This window comes from Diabrotica undecimpunctata, chromosome 4, assembly GCF_040954645.1.
Source record: "Diabrotica undecimpunctata isolate CICGRU chromosome 4, icDiaUnde3, whole genome shotgun sequence".
Lineage (NCBI taxonomy): Eukaryota > Metazoa > Arthropoda > Insecta > Coleoptera > Chrysomelidae > Diabrotica > Diabrotica undecimpunctata.
Window position 1 is genome coordinate 20704949 of NC_092806.1, and position 19007 is coordinate 20723955.

The 19007-nt window shown below is 33.2% G+C and overlaps 1 protein-coding gene across 2 annotated transcripts in view; it reads left to right on the forward strand.

The window, feature by feature from the left end:
- The window catches only part of LOC140439283 (uncharacterized), a 73814-nt gene that overhangs the window by 52855 nt on the left and 1952 nt on the right, over positions 1–19007 (forward strand). For both annotated transcript variants that reach the window (XM_072529099.1, XM_072529100.1), the window contains exons 4-6: positions 1866–2502; positions 6907–8846; positions 14291–15011. In XM_072529099.1, coding sequence (XP_072385200.1) covers positions 1866–2502; positions 6907–8846; positions 14291–15011 — 3298 coding nt within the window. The remainder of the gene's footprint in view (positions 1–1865; positions 2503–6906; positions 8847–14290; positions 15012–19007) is intronic.

Genomic DNA, 19007 nt, shown 5'->3' on the forward strand with positions numbered 1-19007 from the left:
GGTTGAGAAAATTGTTCTGTAAGTTTCGTAAGACACTTTTAAATTTGGATATTTTTAAATATGATGAAAACAATATGATGCTACATGATGAAAAAACTACAAGAAGAATATACCAAGGCTGGCCTAGATATTAACCTCGCGAAAACAGAGTACCTATCTACAAGTGAAGAAGACATAGAAGATCTACAGATTGATGACAACGTAACAATCAAAGGAAAGGATAAATTCAAATACCTGGGGTTTATAATCACGAAAAAGGCAACAACAGAGGAAGAAATTACACAAAGATTAGGACAAACAAGAACAGCAATCCGACAACTTAACTCAGTATGGTGGGATAGACACCTAAATATGAAGACAAAAACGCAGATTTATAAAACATTAGTGCGAAGTATTATGACATATGGGGCTGAAAATTGGATCATAAACAAGAAAACCAGCAGTAAGATAGTAGCAACAGAGATGGAATGCCTGCGAAGATGCTGCAGAGTAACAAGAATGGATAGGAGAAGAAATGACGAAATAAAGCAAAGAACATCAATAGAAACAGACATACTAACATATATAGAACAAAAAAGACTAAAGTGGTATGGACATGTAAGAAGAACTAGCGACAGCAGATGGATAAAGAAAATAACCGAATGGAGCCCCATAGGAAGGAGGAAAAGAGGACGACCCCGAAAATCCTGGAGGAACGAAGTAGACGACGCCATGAGTAAGAGAGGACTGAACGATGGAGAATGGAACAACAGAGAGAGATGGAAACGGTTGAGCGAGGGAAGGCAGTGAATACTGTAGAATCCCTAAATATATATATATATATATATTTTTAAATATACATTTTGTGCATTTTATTAATAGTTAGCTCCTCTGGTAAGTGTCTTTTGGAAGATTCTATGTGGTTCGTTCCTGCTTCTCTTTGTTCTTTGGAGAGTTTCCTAGGTCTTGAAGAATAATTTCCTCTTTGATCTTTTGGAAACATGCCAAATCTTTTAAAAATTTTTGAAGGACCTCCATCTTTTTCTTAGTTATACCATGGATGGCCATAAAAGCTTTAAAGCAAACCTGAACTTCTTTTTCTGTATCCTTATCATTTATAAACTTTACTCTATAACTCTATACGACATTTTTAAATTTACCGTACTCTTCCATTTGACGTGAACGTCGGTTTTGAATTTGTTGTATGGTAATTAGATCACATAAATATGAGTTTTGTTCATCAACAGTACACATTAAATTAAATTGCTTCAAAATACTGTTCCTAGAGTCTTCAGAAACATTTTGAAAACATCTTTTACAGTGACAGTCAGGCCCAGGAACATGGTGTTGTAATCTAAGTTTTTTACTTACATCAGTCATGCGGCCAAATGATTTTCTTTTCTTACTTAACTTTACATTTGCTGAACTACTTACATCTATATCACTTATTTCTTTATAACTTGGCATAGTAAAATGATTTTGTATCAGTAACTTGAGGAAACTAACTTCAAATAATACTTGAGGTGTAGCACACAAAAACAATGAGTAACATAGTAACAATAAAAGCATATTAACTTGTTACTGCGTGATTCACAACTGACATTCCCCCTTCTTAAACGGTAATATCCTGACATTCCCCTTTCTTCTCCTGTGTAGATATTTTATTATTCGTGTTATCTCATGACACAACCCAATTTTAACCAGTGTTATTTATGAACAGTGAAGTACAGAATCTAACCTATATAATGGATTATTAAAACAAAAAATGAAAATTTCTGATATTCCTCCTTTTTCCCCTGTACCCTTCAATTGAAATTGTTTTAATTATATAATTTTCGTAATAAATTGTTTGTTCATAATAAATAAGTATGTTTTAAAAATTACAGATTTTTTCAAATGAAGAATTACAGAAAACTCTTAACTCCCAACTGGAAAGAAAGTTTATCAAATACCTATCCGAAATTCAAATATCAATGAATAAAATCGCAGAAAATAACGAAAAAGAAAAAAAGATTACCGAACGATACATAGTAAGAGGAATGGGAGTTTTTTCTGGAGAACAGTACAAAATGGCCGAATTCTACGTGTACTTGGACGAAAACTGCGACGACGATAACGAAAGCAACATAATAATCCAAATAAGGGGTCCTTTCGGATCATTCGGGGAAGCTATTTCCCCAAAATTGATCAACAGAAAGCGTAAATTTAAAAGAAAAATTAAAACACAGAGGAGGTCTTCTATTAAACTAATAGAAAATCTACAATCTTTCCAATGGAACTTTTCAAGAAGCCAAAAAAAAGTACCCAGTGAAGAAATAGACGTCGAAGCTACATTAGAAAATGACAGGATTAAAGTTTGCTATATTCCGAAGAACTATGGAATGTACGAGATCAACATGATTGCTGGTGGTGAACTAATCAAAGGATGTCCTTTTAATGTCCACATTTTTGTCAATGAAAAGAATGAAAGTGAAGTAACTTTAAAATCGTTGCGGCATTCCAGAACTATCAGAAAAGTTATTGGTAAGTACTGCTTTTTATAACATATATAATTAATATCGAACTCAGCGGATTTCTGGGTTAAACCGTATTGAATCTCTGTGTTGAGTTAGTTAAGTGTTTATCAAGGCTTCCTAACTCTCAGTCTCCTGAACCCCTATATCACTTCACTTATACACTCTTTACTGGTCATTGCACTACTACTGTTTGGAACAAGGAATGGTCCATTTATACCATCGATGGTGATGTGGTTCACTGACGTGGTGTTTGGGTGGGAGTTGGCGCTAAGTCTCCGTTTTTAAGGCAACCGGGTGGTGTCATCTTTTTTATTGATAAAATTAGGACATTATTTGATCTCTAAGACTTTTTGTATAATTTTTGGTTTATAGAAGCGGATAGGGCTATAAGTGTGGAATTTTTAAAATAAATTTTGAGACCTGTATGGGGACATTGACCTTTGACTAAAACTGATTCGAAATTGCGAACGGAAGGAGTGGTGATAAATTCTATTTTGGATTCTTCCGTCATTGGTTTGTCCTTTGAGTCTCTTACTTGGATGTAGGGGCACAAACATCAGCAGAAATAGGAAGAGATCATAAATTGGTATTGGGCAAAATCCAAATGAAAACACATATATATGTGAGAACAAATCACCAGAATACTCCAGAAGATAAAAGTGGAGAGCTTACAGGATCAACAAGATACCTATTCCAAAACAGAATAACCGAAAAAGCAGAAACACATTTATCACAGAAAGTGATGGAGTCGAAGAAAGCTGGGCAAAAATTAAGCCTCGGCCAAGGAAGTTCTTGGTCAAAGAAATATAAATAAAAATAAATCGTTCCCAAGGCAAAGAAAAAGGCATGGTTTTGTACAGGAGTAAAGGAAAAATGTATAGAAAAGAAAAAAGCTTACCTGAAATACATGTCAACCAAAACACAAGAGCCATAATTACAAGACAATTAGAAACGACATACATGCGCGTAAGAAAAATGAAAAATGATCACTGGGAACGCTTTTCGAAAGAAATGGAACATGCTTTTTACGGTCTGCAAAAAGAAATATGGCGCTTCATAAGAGGTCAAAGAAGGAAAGTAAAGGAACTAATAGAACCAAAACACTTAGAAAGGGATACGTGGAGTGACTACCTAGAAAGCTCTATGCAGAGGAAGAACAAATGACGCTAGAACCGGAAACATTAAACAAATTACCACAAATGAAGAACTTAATATAAATGTACAGGAAGTTCGGAAAATACTTGAAAAGCTAATAAAATTATAAAACACAATAAAATACCGGAAGAATGGAGAACGAGCGAACTAATTCTACTATTCAAAAAGGAGATAAAAAACAGCCAGAAAACTACAGAGGTATAAACTTGTTAAATACTACGCTAAAACTTACAACTAAAATTTTACAAGTGCTAATAAATCAGAGGAAGTTTATCAGATGAACAACAGGGTTTTCGTAGTGGAAGATCGTGTACAGATGCAATATTTGTTATAAATAAAATTACTGAGAAATCACTAGAGTATAATAGACTATCATTTCTGTCTGATTAGCCTAAAGAAAGCGTTTGACAGAGTAAGACTTAAAGATATAATGCATCTTCTGCATAATAGAGAAGATTTTCTAAATATTATAAAAACTATCGAAAACATCTACCAAAAACAACAAAATGAAAGTCAGAATAGATAGACATTTTACAGAACCCAAAGAAATAAGCAGCGGAATAAGACAAGGAGACCCATTGAGCCCCATGCTCTTTAATTTGATCATGGATGAATTCATCAAGGGCCTGCGTAGCGCAAGCGGTAGGATGCTTGACTCGCAAGCCGGTGGTCCGGGGTTCGAATCCCACCGCCGGCAAGAACATCTAGACATTTTAAAAATGTCTATAGGCCCCAGGTCGACTCAGCCTGAATAAAAATGAGTACCTTGGGTAAAACCAGGGGTAATAATAGACGGTTGAAGCGTAGCACTGGCCATGTTACCTTCCTTGTATACCGTAGGCCCTAGATATAGCAGACTACCCTGCTATACTCCCAAAGCCGCGACAGCGGTATAAAACGGGAGACTATTATTATGAATTCATCAAAAGCGTTAACAAAGGAAGAGGATACAGAATGGGAAACAGAGAAATAAAAATGCTCTGTTACGCAGACGACGCAATATTAATAGCCCAAGATGAAGATAGTCTGCAACGACTGGTCCAGAGATTTAACATAAGAGCAAAATAATTTAATATGACAATCTCATCTCAGAAAACTAAAACAATGGTAGTCAGCAAAGAACCAACCAGATGTAAAATAGAAATTGATGTCATCAGTATTGAACAAGTAATGGGAATAAAATACCTGAGAATTACACTGTGAAGACCTGGACAAAGAAGTGAGAGATAAAGTACAAAAAGCAAATAGGCTGGCAGGATGCCTTAGATTATATAGCGAAACAGTTACTTTAAAATTCCAAAAGAGTAGAGAATAGATTCCACATAAATATCTTTATCTTTATTCCTATGAGGGGTCGATTTTCCTAATTGCATTTCTATCCATGTTTCTATGTTCAATCTAGCAAGTCGATCCTCTTCACATCCTTCATAAAGATGTTTAATATCACCCTTTACCACCAATTCTCGCTCTTTTTGCAAGGTTTCTAGCACAGGTTCGTTGGATATGTGTGCTGACCGCGAGATTTTAAGTATACGATGTTAACACCACGACTCAAACGCTTCCAATCTATTTAAATTTTCAACTTTTATTGTCCAGGTTTCACATAAATAAAGCAAGTCAGACCACACGTAGCATTTAGCATTCTTAGAGACTTATATTGCATCATACATAACGCCATCCAATGAAGCTTTTGCGCGCCAGTTCTATTCTGATTAAAATTTTTTGGTTGCTCTCAACCCTGAGTCAATCCAGCTGCCTAGATATCCAAAAATCCACCCTGTCCAGGGTTTCGTTATTTGATGGTTTTAGTACCGAGTTTTCAATATTAATTTTCCCAAACACCATCCATTTCGTTTTCTTTGCGTTGATGGTTAAGCCCTTTTCATTGCATTCATTATTTACTGCGTTCAACAAAGTTTAAAGGTCTTCTAGACTCTCTGCAATTAAGCTGTATCATCAAAATATTTGATGTTATTAATAATTTCACTACCGATTTTACCACATTCACTACGATTGTTTAATGCTATTTCAAGCACTGATTTAGAGTAGGCATTAAACAACATCGGTGACATAATACATCCTTGTCTGACGCCACGGTTAATAGAAGCTGTAGCTAACACCTAGCACAGTGGTACTCTAGCAAAATTCATTTCGTTGTCCTAGCCCATAAGACCAAACCTTCAGTAGTATTCAGAGTATTTTCTGATCCCACCTTTGCATTGAAGTCCCCATGATAAGAGTAAGTTCTTGTTTTTTTGTCATAGCTAAGGTTTCTGATATAAGTTGGTAAAACATTTTAATCATGGTATTTTCTTTGTCTGTAGTGCGTGCGTAAACTTGTATTATATTTATATCCATTGGGAACGCAGCTAATTGTATTAGCATTGCTCTGTCGAATATTGGAACAAATTTTCTTACAGATTTTGCAAGTGATTTAATAGCTTTGAGAATTGTAGTGTCGGATGATTCTCCTTCTCCAGCTGATTCTCCAAGGGAAAGTAAATGGTAAGAGAGGACCGGGAAGAAGACGCATTTCCTGGCTTCAAAATTTACGAAAGTGGTATAACACGACTACCACTGAAGTGTTCCGCGCTGCAATAAATAAAGTAAAGATAGCCGTGATGATCGCCAACATCCGGAACGGATAGGTACTTTAAGAAGAAGAAGTGTCGGATATTTGGCCACCTTGTTTAGCAGATACCTAATATAGAGATATCGAACCTGTTTATTTCATGTAATAGTTTTTTAAGCTAGTACCTAACTGAAGATGTCTAATAATGGCATTCAAGGGGACATGAGAAGTATCAGTTTAAGAGAGATCAAGCAATTAATTTATAACAAGTATATGACGTTATATATATATATATATATATATATATATATATATATATATATATATATATATATATATATATCACTTAAGCATGGGTGTATGTTACCTGAAGTAAAATCTAATTAAAATATTAAACATCATATAATATTATAAACATCATGTACATTCTTCGGTAACATTTTTCAATTTAAAGGGTTTTTACCCAAATATTTTGGTGGCTCAGGCATGTTAACCTGCATTTTAACCTGATGATGGAACAGTTGTTCCGAAAACGTTCGTGCTTGTAATGTTGCCCTTTTAAGGGTTTTTATAAAATAAAATATACCCACATACAAAGACTAACCTCTTTTTATATATATATATATATATATTTAAATGACATTCTAACCTTGTGATATTCATTATTGGGTATTTTTGTTTTAGATTCATCTGAAGAAAAAATGTCGTCAACAAGAAGTCAGGCAATTCAAGAAGTAATTTTCGAGGAAAAGCAATTGATCCACAAATCTTCATTTAACTTTAAAGAAGTTGTAGACGAAATAACAAAACATGGAACAGTATTTAAAGGTTTAATAGACGACAAAAACTACTGTGAACGCAAACTTGAAGTCACTACAAAAGACACCGATCCTTTCAATGACACCGAAATCTGTGACCCTATTCGCGGTTCTAATATATTTGAAAGTAGCGGCAAAGAAAATTATAAATGTGAAACGGAAACAGCAATTACTAACATTAACGAAAATAAATCGGATGTGTTACTTAATGAGCCCGTAATGTTACCTGTAGATACGGAACCCCACCTTAAAAATTCCACTGAAAAGAATGTTGACCCTGTAGAGATAACGTCAACTAAATTAACCGAGAAAAATAACAACATTGCAGATAGTCCTAATACATTTATCCTTAATGAAATGTATTTAAAAGAAGAACACAGTGGTTTTAACAATTCGCTAGAAAGAAATACAGGTGATCGTGAAGTGAACGAAAATAAAACTGATAAAGACAATGGAATTGAAAGTATTGTAAAAGTTAAAAACACATATGCTAACATTACTAATCAAAACGGGAATATGTTGAATACAAATCAAATTAAAGATTTCATTGACTTAAAGTTTAATGTGAATAAGGAACTTCTAGCTAAAAATAATGAAAAGATAAATGAAACTAAGGACACAATGACACAAAATAATAATACATGTATTAAGAACACATGTAATAATATTGCCCCGATCACTAATAATATTTTTATTGAAAAAGAGAAGCAAATAGAGAAACAAATAATCGACCAACCAAACGTAATAGTTAATGCAACAGATAATTTAGATAAAGCAGTTCCAACGAACAATGAAACCAAAGAAAAAGATGAGGAAACTAAAAGCAATTACCAAAGTAATATAATATTGGCTAGTAGTGATTTTAAAGCACAAAATAGAGTATTGCAATTAAAACATTCATTTGAAAGTAAATACAATTCTAAAGAAAACAGTAACAGTGATGAAAGTAGAGAAACTAGCTTACCCAATAAATCAATCAACAATACATTTGAAAAGTTGAATGTTGCAAATAATATTTTTAAATCTCAAGTTGAAGAAAGAAAAATAAAAAATAATGTTATGTATAATATAAACAAAGAGTCAAATCCTAAAGAACATGAAGAAAAAGAAAGGATTCAGGAAAACGAACTGGCTATTAGAATTCAAAAGTTTTTTGGTAAAACTTCGTCTACCATAGATAAAGAAACTTATTCGGATATAGAAATACCTGAAAAAAACCAGTGTAATAATATAACACCATTAGCTAACAACGCAAATGATTATGTTTTAAATAAACAACTTACGAATATTAAAGCAAATAATAACGAGTCTAAGCCAATATTTGCCAATAAGCAGCAAGTGGCTGCAATTGATAAAAAGCAATTAGATCATAATAAATGTACTAGCTATGTGTGTCAGCCGCGGTACATGGAAAACGTTAATGTAAATAAAGTTAAGATTCCGGAGAGGTTTATAGCCCCGCCGACTAAAAACTGTATGTATAGGTTGGATGATAAATATTTTAAGAACATCTTAAATGAATCCAACAAGGTCACCCAAAAAATTAACGCTAGAGAAGAACTTTTAGATAAAAAAGAAGGCTGTGATAATTCGATTAATAATAAAACTCCGAACGACTGTATCGAAACTTGTGATAAATATGAAATTAATAATAATTCTATCAAGCAACGGATTCAAATGTATTTAGAAACAAACTCTGTCCCCAATCATTTCAAAATTGTTACCAAAGATACTTCCCCGATATGCCCCGACCATATTGTGCCTGAAGTAGAAGGTTTGCCGAAGACTGTGGCGGAGAGAAGAAAGGTAAGAATCATGGCTGAGTAATTTATTAAACAGCATCTCTTAATATCTAATAGCAAGGAACCCTTATTGCATATTCAAAAGGAAATGTCTGTATTTGAGATTAAACACAATATATAATCACCTTATACAGTACTTCATTGACGTGAATAGGATTGATCCGAGTAAATCAATGACCAATCCTCCGAGCCCCAATCTATGTCTATGTACGAGTCTATGTCTTCCTCTTGGTGATAATTTAGTATAAACCCTCGTAGTCTGGATAGTATGTGCCCACTGATTAGGAAAAATATTCGCATTCCATATTTTTGCACAATCTTACTTGATATAGTCCCTTTATAACAAAAGTGCATGTTGCCTACAGAAAATGCTTAAGCTTTATTTTTAATGGAACACTCTGTATATTGTTCTATTTTTACAAGCTACCCTGACCACAGCGAAATATATCATGTAGGGTCTATTATGAATAATACAGGGTGAAATTTTGAAATTATAAAGTGTGGAAATCATTTACGGAATAAAATTGTTTGTGTCCTTATTTTAGACAATTATAAAAAACACTGGGACACGTCAACTTTTAAATTCAAATGTACGCTTTTTAAACATAAATGTATATTATGTAGGGTCTATTATGAATAATTTTGTATAATTTTCGTTAAGACCTTAAATAAATAAAAATTTGAAATTAATAATGTATCACACTTTAAATAATGGTAAGTTTTTTAATTAACTCGATACAAAAATCAATTTTCCAAACTAAGTATCAATATATTTGGTTTTGTATTTGATTTCTTGACAAAAATTATACATAATTTCAAAATTTCACCTTATAGTATTCATAATAGACCCTGCATAATATAGTTTGTTAAGATCAGGCTGTTAAGGAGCTTTCAAAAATATAAAAATATACAGGGTGTTCCATTAAAAATAAAGATGATGAACTATGCTAGATTTGCGTGAATCACCCTATATATTTAAATTTATATTTAAAAAGTGCACATTTAAATTTAAAAGTTGGGTTAACGTGTACCAGTGTTTTTTATTATTTTCTAAAATACGGACACAAACAATTTTATTTCATAAGTGGTTTTCTCACTGTCTAATTTCAAAATTTCACCCTGTATTAATCATAATAGAACCTACATCATAAAGTTCGTTGAGATCAGATTGTTAAGGAACTTATACAGGGTGTTCAAATAAAAATAAAGCTTGCGGACCATGCTAGGCGTGCGTCTTTACATTTATATATAAAAATTGACAGGTCTCAGCGTTTTTTATAATTTTTTAAAACAAGGACAGAAATAATTTTATTCCATAACTGGTTTTCACCCTTTCGTTTGATTTGATATTTAACACTGACGACCGGAAGCTCTGTCGCACACAGGGGGGGGGTTAGGGGTTAAACCCCCCCCAGGGCATATAAAGTAAAAAGTATATAAAGAATACTAGGAAACTGTAACTTGTCTTTCACACACAATACAAAAAATCCAAAACGATAATTGAGTAATTAAATTACCACTTTAAATATGCAGAACACAATAATTATTATATAAATACATAATTAATACACAATAATTAATAATATTTTTCATTAAATTTAGATATAGATACCTAATATTAGGCTTATGACAAAAGTAGACAGAACGAGTCTGTTGTTCGAACACGGGTTGTGTTCCTCTGCATGAGTTAGCAGTAGAAAAGAGACATCTCTATGAGAGGAGAGAGCATTTGACAACAGCTATATAAAAAAAAGAAGAAATAGAAAGATTAATGGAAAGATGGCAAGAAGAGTGGAACAATAAGGAAGATGTTGCCCAGTAGACCAAGATGCTGATCCCGAGCCTAAGGGACTGGATATATTGTCTGTTTTAGGGCGTATCTTCATAGGTTCAGAAAAACCGATACAGATAAATGCCTATATTGCGAATATTCCGACATTGTTACTCACACAAAGCTGGAGTGTAATAGATGTACAGTGGAGAGAAACAGAATGTATAAAGAAATAAGTATGTACCCTGTGACTGTAAGAGAGATGATCGTGAAGATGACGGGAAGTACGGAGGGATGGAATAGTGTTCACAATTACATCCGAGCAGTCATTAAAAGGAAAGAAGAAGAAGAGAAACACCAACCGGGCCAACGACAGAGATAAGATCTAATTACTATTTTAATGGGAATAAGCCACAATTGAAGGTTAAAATAAGGTTATTGATGTTTGAATCTTTGGTCTTTGATCTTGCACTGATAACTTGTTTATACTCTAACAATTAATAGAAAAAATAATAGCGGTTCGTACCGAAGTACATCTAGCCTTCATCGACACAAAAAAGGCGTATGATACAGTTCCAAGACTTAAATTGTGGTAAGCTTTACAACAACTCGACATTAGTCCACACCTTTTAGGAATAATCACAGAAGTACACAGGGATAACACTACTTACCTAAAAATCGAAAATAGACTATCAGAGCCAGTAAAAGTAACTAAAGGACTGAAACAAGGATGCAGTATGTCACTATTACTGTTTAATTTATATATTGAGGCAGTCCTCCAAAATTGGAAAACCCACTGCCAGGGAATTCCCATAGGAAATGACGTACTGTTCTCCCTGAACTTTGCGGATGACCAAGTCGTCCTAGCTCAAGATTCTTATGATCTAGAATTTGTGATAAAGCGTCTATACAGAGAATATGTAAAATGCGGGTTACAAGTCAGCATGAAGAAAACGGAATATTTAGTTATCCATTCAGATGCAAGGTTTGAAGTGTTGATAGACAAGGACGTGGAAATCAAACAAGTGGAAAAATTTAAATATTTAGGTGCACTTATTGCTAACAACTGCTTGGGAGAAACCCAAATTAAACACCGAATTAATCAGGGACGTAAAATTGTAGGTTGTCTGAACTCCTTATGGTGGGATCACAACATTTCCAAAAGGAATAAAAAAAGAATAGGGCAATCCATGGTTGAATCAGTTCTTTGTTATGGCTCTGAAGTATGGACAATTAATGCAGGCCTGAAAAGAAGATTGTTGGCAGTTGAAATGGATTATTTGAAAAGGAGTGCTAGAACATTAAGGTACGAAAGGAAGACCAACCAATCTATAAGAAATAACATGAATGCTACAGAAACGGTCATTGACAGAATAGAAAGAAGAGACGATAGCCGTCTCCAAAATGTATTGTATTTACAAGTTGGATTAATGTCAAACGTCAATAAACTTATTTTAACCTTCAATTGTGGCTTATTCCCATTAAAATAGTAATTACTTTAAAATGCCACAAGAAAATAGCTTCAGAACAATAGATAAGATCTAGATAAGAGAAGGGAGTGTTCCAAAAGTATTGTCAACCTTACAGCGGCCACCCCACTTTCGGAGTACGGTACGTGCGACAGTCAACTGCGCACCAAGTAAGAGAGGGTGGTTTTAGTTGATAGGCAGGATAATAGATACCTGAATCTTTGGCACTGCTATCTTTAGTACTTTAAATTAAACTAAAACCCAAATTTTAGGGACTCAAAATGGCGGTAGCGTAAAAAATTTCAAATCTCCCCCTGAGACAAATTTTGGGTGCGCCACTGACCGGAAGTACCAACATACAAATAAGTTTTGTAACTAGATGACAATTGTTAGTATTGTAACAATATTATTTGCTTATAGAATTGGAGACTGAACAATTACTGGGCTTAGATATAGGGTAAGCAAAAAATTGAAACGTTTGCTAACGGCTACTCGTGTTTTGGTTGGAGAGCAAGTTCGTGGGTATGATATACGGGGTGAAACGAAAATGTTACAGTATACGAAGGTATACAAAAAGTAACTGAAATAATTGAAGATTTAAATTAAAGAGTGGAGATTAAAGAGAGTGTTTAGTTAGTAGAAAAGTTGAACGCCAACTATTTTTAGAAGAAATATGTTAAAATAAAACATGAATTTAAAAAATATATAAAATCAAAAGAAATTGGTGTAAAATAATTATTTGAAGATAAATAACAAATATGTGACGGATCATTTATTAGAAACCAAGGATTTAATTTGAGATATTTGTACTTAGTTTGATATTGCATGTTTATCGGAAAAAGTTAAATCTCCCTCACCTATTTTAACATTAAACGCATGCATAGAACCGAATATATCGCGAAAAAATTGTAATTGTAGCTTTCGAAGGTAATATATTTTGAAGGTAATTGAAGGTAATATTTAAAGAAAACTTGGTAAGATGAGAAGTTAAACTATTCTCAATTCTTTGAAGTTGGGTACCCAAGACATCCACTTCGTTTCAACGATACATTTTCCGACTTAATTAATACAACCATTTATGTAACATCTTACATAGCTTCGACCACCTCAAACTACATTCGACTACTAAAAGCAACAATGAACTTAACAACAATTGTTCACATACAAAAAGCACTTGATGATAACTCCCAAATAGTCCAACTGTTACAATGAGGCGATGGTCTGGAGCTGACACAGTAATATCCAAGAATATTGTATAATGCACCTAAATGTAATAAGAAATAATATCCTAATAAACAAATTAGTACAGGTTGCTTCCTATATCAATGTCCCGCAGAGTGGAGGAGATGAAGAAAATATATATGCAACTGTAAAGAGGGGCTAAGAAGATTGACCTATAAATAAAGATACAAAAATCAAAAACACCAACCCGCTCTCGAACTAATTAGATGCAGAAAAAAATACACAAAAAGCAGAAATTCAAAACAATATCGACGGTTACGATAAGTAAATCGATCACCACATATATTATAGATGAGACATATGGCCGTTAATAAAAAACAAAATAAGAAAATTAAAAGTTAATGGCTAATTCGGGCTCTAACACCTTTTTTATGTACTTCGTCCGGTGTTCCTGATGTTGAAACTTCCTCGTTTAATCGTTTATCCACCCATGGTATCCGCAGCATTGTTACGTCAATTCATATCTAGGACCTCCAGTGGATTTATAGTGAAGTTTTATATTTGAGTTCAGATTTCGGTGCAGTACAAGAATATTACATTGTAACATTTTAACATCTTCTGTAGTAACTTCAGATTGATGATATCATTGCAGAAGATAGATATCATTATAATGAATGCTGAATGAGCCAACACTAGTCCTAGCTTTTTAACAACATTGGAAAAGAATCCAAAAAAGTGGACTACAAAACATGATGATAAAATATAGTACTAATGCAAAACCATACAGTGCCCATCCACTAGGCCTATATAAGTCAGTTCATAGTTCCAGAATGGAACTCTCTATGGTACCTGGAATGGGTATCATAAAGGAATGGAATATGCACATACAATAAGGCAACTGTCTGCAGTACAACCGGTTTAAAACAGTGTTTTCAACGCTCTACAATAGCGTACTTTTTAATACTTCACAATTTATATACGTTTTTCATCACAAACCAGACATACTCAAACTTTTTTATTTTTCAGATTTTTGCCCAGCCTTCCTTGGGAAGTGAGTCCAACTCGAAGAATTCCTCATTTTCGGATAACGAAAGTAGTTTAGGATCCAGTATTAAAAAATTCAAAATTGAGGATCTCACTATCCTAAATTCCCTGAATGATTCCGTCGCCTCGCCCAACGAAGAATGGTCCCTGTGCAGTACAGTCAGCATGCCGAATCTGTCCATCGAATCGGAGTGGTCTCCCATGAGCTCAGTCAAAGACAAAAAGTTCTTTTGGGAAAATGTTTCTTCGAGAAGCTCCAGTTCGATCAGTAATAAATCATTGTCTCCAAATAAAGTGAAAAAGACTCTTAGTGAGCTGGAAAGGAGCAAGCTGATATGGAAAAAACCAGATGAAAGTATTAGCGCGAAAGGGCCTTTTAAAGAAAACGTTACTTCTAGTGGAAATATGTTGGGAAAGTCAGCCGATGATATTTTATCTATGACTGAAAGTCTTGCTTACCAACACAGCAAAAAATACCAATCAGTTGATGACTCCTTAAACAAATGCACTGTCTTATCGATAGAAGAAAGGAAGAAATTGTTATTAAAGCAAGCCTACGAACACGAAAAGAATAATAAAGAAAAAATTAAACAAATGAAGAAAATTGTATATAATCCAGATGTAAAAGATGTTTCTCAGGAGAAAGTAAAAGAAACTGTTACATTTTCACCAATATCAGAAAAAATCAAGAGATATAATAGTGGTAAGTATCCTCCTCCTAAGTGACTTCTCGATTGAGGTAACAATCAATATAACAACTTGATGAATAATTCGATTTCTTACTACTTGAACTATTACTTGAACTTAATTACTATTTAAATGGGAATAAGCCACAATTAAAGGTTAAAGTACGTTTATTGACGTTTCAATTTCCACGTCGGAAATCGTTCTGAAAATACAAGCATTAGTAAATTAAACAAATTTTTGTTTTTTTGTTACTTAGTGAAAGATTCTTCTAATAATTTAATTTTATCTGACTCATTTATATTGACAATTCAGACATACATTTTAAAGTAGACGACTTTAAAATGATCTTGCCAATATTGTTGAGTTGCGCTCCTGGAAAAATTAAAAATAACAATACCATACATAAAAGGATTATCAGAAAAACTTAAGAGAATAGGAAATAAATTCAACATTTCAACAACATTCAAAACAACAAACACGTTGAGATCTATTTTGTCCAAAACCAAACCTAACAATGAACAAGAAATGACAAAGAATTGCGTTTATAAAATACCTTGTGAATTCGATCAGTTTTATTTAGGTGAAACACCAAGGCCATTAAATGTTAGAATAAGTAAACATCAATCTTATATTAAAAATAGAGAATTTGATAGATCTCAAATATGTAAATACGCATGGGATAACGAACATAGGGTTCAATGGAATGATTCAAATATAGTCCTAAAAGAAACGGATGGTAAAAAGAGAAAAATCAAAGAAGCGGCTCTAATTATGCTAAATGAGACCAATTGTGTCGCAAATTCCTCGGCAGAATGTAGTAGGATCTGGTTACCCATATTGAAAGAGGAAGTTATTAAAAGCAAAATACCATTATTAATAAGTCAGTAACATATAGAGTCAGTAACATTTATGTTTTTTTTAAATAACAAACATATAAAATCAGAATTTGGTGTTTATTAAAGGTAAACTAAATGCACGACCAAATACTTACCATGTCGGGATAGTATTATGAGATTTTTTCCTGGTTTTTCCCTCATAATTTACTATAGAATCACTAACAGGAGAATTTTACAGTCATCATGGCACGTATTTGTCTTTTTAAAGACGAATTACATGCTATGATCTTTTCTGATGGATATTTTTAAGTTAAAGTTGATTTCATGTAATCGAATGAACTATCTTATAAGTAAAGTCGTCCCAGGAGCGCAACTCAACAATATTGGCAATATCGTTTTAAAGTAGTCTACTTTAAAATGTATAATGTATGTCTGAATTGTCAATATAAATGAGTCAGATAAAATTAAATTATTAGAAGAATTTTTTACTAAGTAACAAAAAAATTAAAAATTTGTTTAATTTACTAATGTTTGTATTTTGAGAACGATTTCCGAAGTGGAAATTGAAACGTCAATAAACGTACTTTAACCTTTAATTGTGGCTTATTTCCATTTAAATAGTAATTACTTTAAAATGCCACAAGAAAATAGCTTCAGAATAATATTACTTGAACTTGTTCAAACTCTTTATGTTGCATTGTCAGTTCGATAACTCTTAAAAGAAAAGTCCTGGATTTTTTATTTACATCTGATTTTTGACATCATCATCATCATCATCCTTACCAATATTTATCAATTTAACATTATGTATGACGCTATCAGACTCTGCCTTGAAATTCATGAACAGATAAAATGTGTCGATAACAAATTCACTTGTTTTTTAAGGATGTTGTAGGTAATACAAATATCCAGTCGATTTTTAACAGTTCATGTCAAAATCCACTTTAATATTCACCCAGAATTTCTTTAAATAATAAATATGCTGAGGCATGTATACACATGCAAATTGTTTTGTGTAGTGACCAAATGATTTAACTCTTTGTATATTTTCTCTTCTTATCATACTCTCGCTGTAATATTATGGGTGTGATTGGTTAAATGGGAATCCCCCTATTTGTAGAATTCTACAAATTTTGTGATATGGGTTTTGTTATTTGTTAGTGTCTGAATTGTATCATTAGTTCCTGTAAAGTTAGGACCCTGTTATACAAGAGCTAATAACGTCATGGTACAGCGCTTGTATAACAGGCGCCTTAGTGGATCAACATCATTCTGACTTAGGTCAAAGTTTAATTGTATTTAGTGTTCGCTGGTGTCTTCTGCATAATTCACCAGAGGGTTTCGTTTCGAGTGGGGACCTTGACGTTCCCTTTAAGTAAATTTATCACCATCGACATTGTGTCGCTTTACTTTATAACATTTAAACTGTAATTTCAATAGCTTTATTGTTTTGTGATGGATTTATTAAGCAAGTGGCTCTAAAGTTCACTAATGATGGTCTGATGAAAATGTTTTGAAGTATTGTAATCCGTCTGGATTTTTAAATTTTAATGTTTTATTAAACACCTATACCAATTACATTATAAGTTTTTACTTCACGGTAAAGTTTTCTTTTTAAGCCTCAAAATTTCTTAATTATTAACGTTTGAAATTCTGGCTTCTGGCCGATCTCGAAATCTAAATCTTTTTTTTTTATTTAGAAAAAACATATAATCCACATCAACCACGCAGGGTTATTAGTGGAGTAACGTACACAAGAGTTCATTTTATTTACATTAAATAAATGTATATAAACGTAAATCTTTTAAATAATTTATTACATTGTCAGTGTTTATGATTAAAGTGGTTTTGATGTCATCTGAGATTCCATATTTTCTTCTTGTTTCTTCGTGGTACTGGCAGTCAATCAGAATATGCTTCACCGTCAATGGGAGAGAAGAGTTTCTGCAGGTTGGAGAAGATTCTTTGTTGATTAGGAATTTATGGGTCAGTGCAGTGTATCCAATTCTTAGTCGGTTAGTTATTACTTGGTCCCTTCTATTGGATGGATTATTCGAGATGGTCTTCACAAGGGGATAAATCTCATATAGTTTGGTTCCTGAATCTTTCCAGTAGTCTTGCCATATGTTCATACAGTGGTCTTTAATTAGGTTTTTAAGATCGGAGTATGGGTGATTTTTTGATTTGGTTGTGTATTGTGAGTTTATTCGACTTGTGTTTTCTAGATTGTCCATTTCCAGCTATTCATACATGCGACGGTACCCAGATAAATGCTACTTCTTTTTGAGTTGATTGAATTATATTTATCTCATTTTTTATAGCCTGAAATATTGGATTTGTAGGGTATATTTGTTTATATACATTTATTCTCACTACGCGTTTTGAAGAAAATTAATGCTTCCAAAATGGCTGTGGTCTCGCCTGTGAGGATGCAGCAGTTTGTAGGTATGGATATAGTGTAAGTAGTGTATTTACAGTAGTATGCAGCAGCGTGTCCGTCATGAGCTTTAGATGCATCACTGAAAATTTGTAGATAATTAGGATATTGAGATATAACTTCGGATTACAAGTGTTTAATGAAAATCATCCCTTGATTATCCCTCAACTAGTGATGATTCGTCAGTTTCGTCAGCTGAAGAAGGGTTAGAGTTTATTTTTTTCTCTAGTCGGGTGATATTCTTTCTTAACCTAGAATTTTGTGTGTAACAATAAATAAAATTAAGGATCTGAATTAGTTCCTCTGGTTCATTGGAGTAATCTTTAAAAGTTAATTCAGGGTTATGAGAGTTTAAAACATTTTCCATAAAATCACATATTTCATTGAAATTTCGTATAAATGGAGGTGATCTATTTTCGATTTTGTCTTTGATGGATTCTAGGGAGTGAATGACATCTTCGCGGGGAGTTTTGGAAGAGGTTTTGAGTTTCTTTTTTGGTTTATATTGTTTAGGGGTATTAAAAACGGAAGAGTCGGTTTTTGGGTTTTCTCCGTTAATTTCAGGAGATGATATATTATGTCTTTTTATCTGTTTAGAATTGACTGCATTATTTAAGGTTATTGGTGTTTCTTGTGTCGTATTATTTTCAGTGTTATTTACAGCTGGTGCTGTTGTTTTGGAAGAAGAGGACGAAGTGTTTGGATTATCTTTAGACATGTTTTGGATGAGGTCGATTTC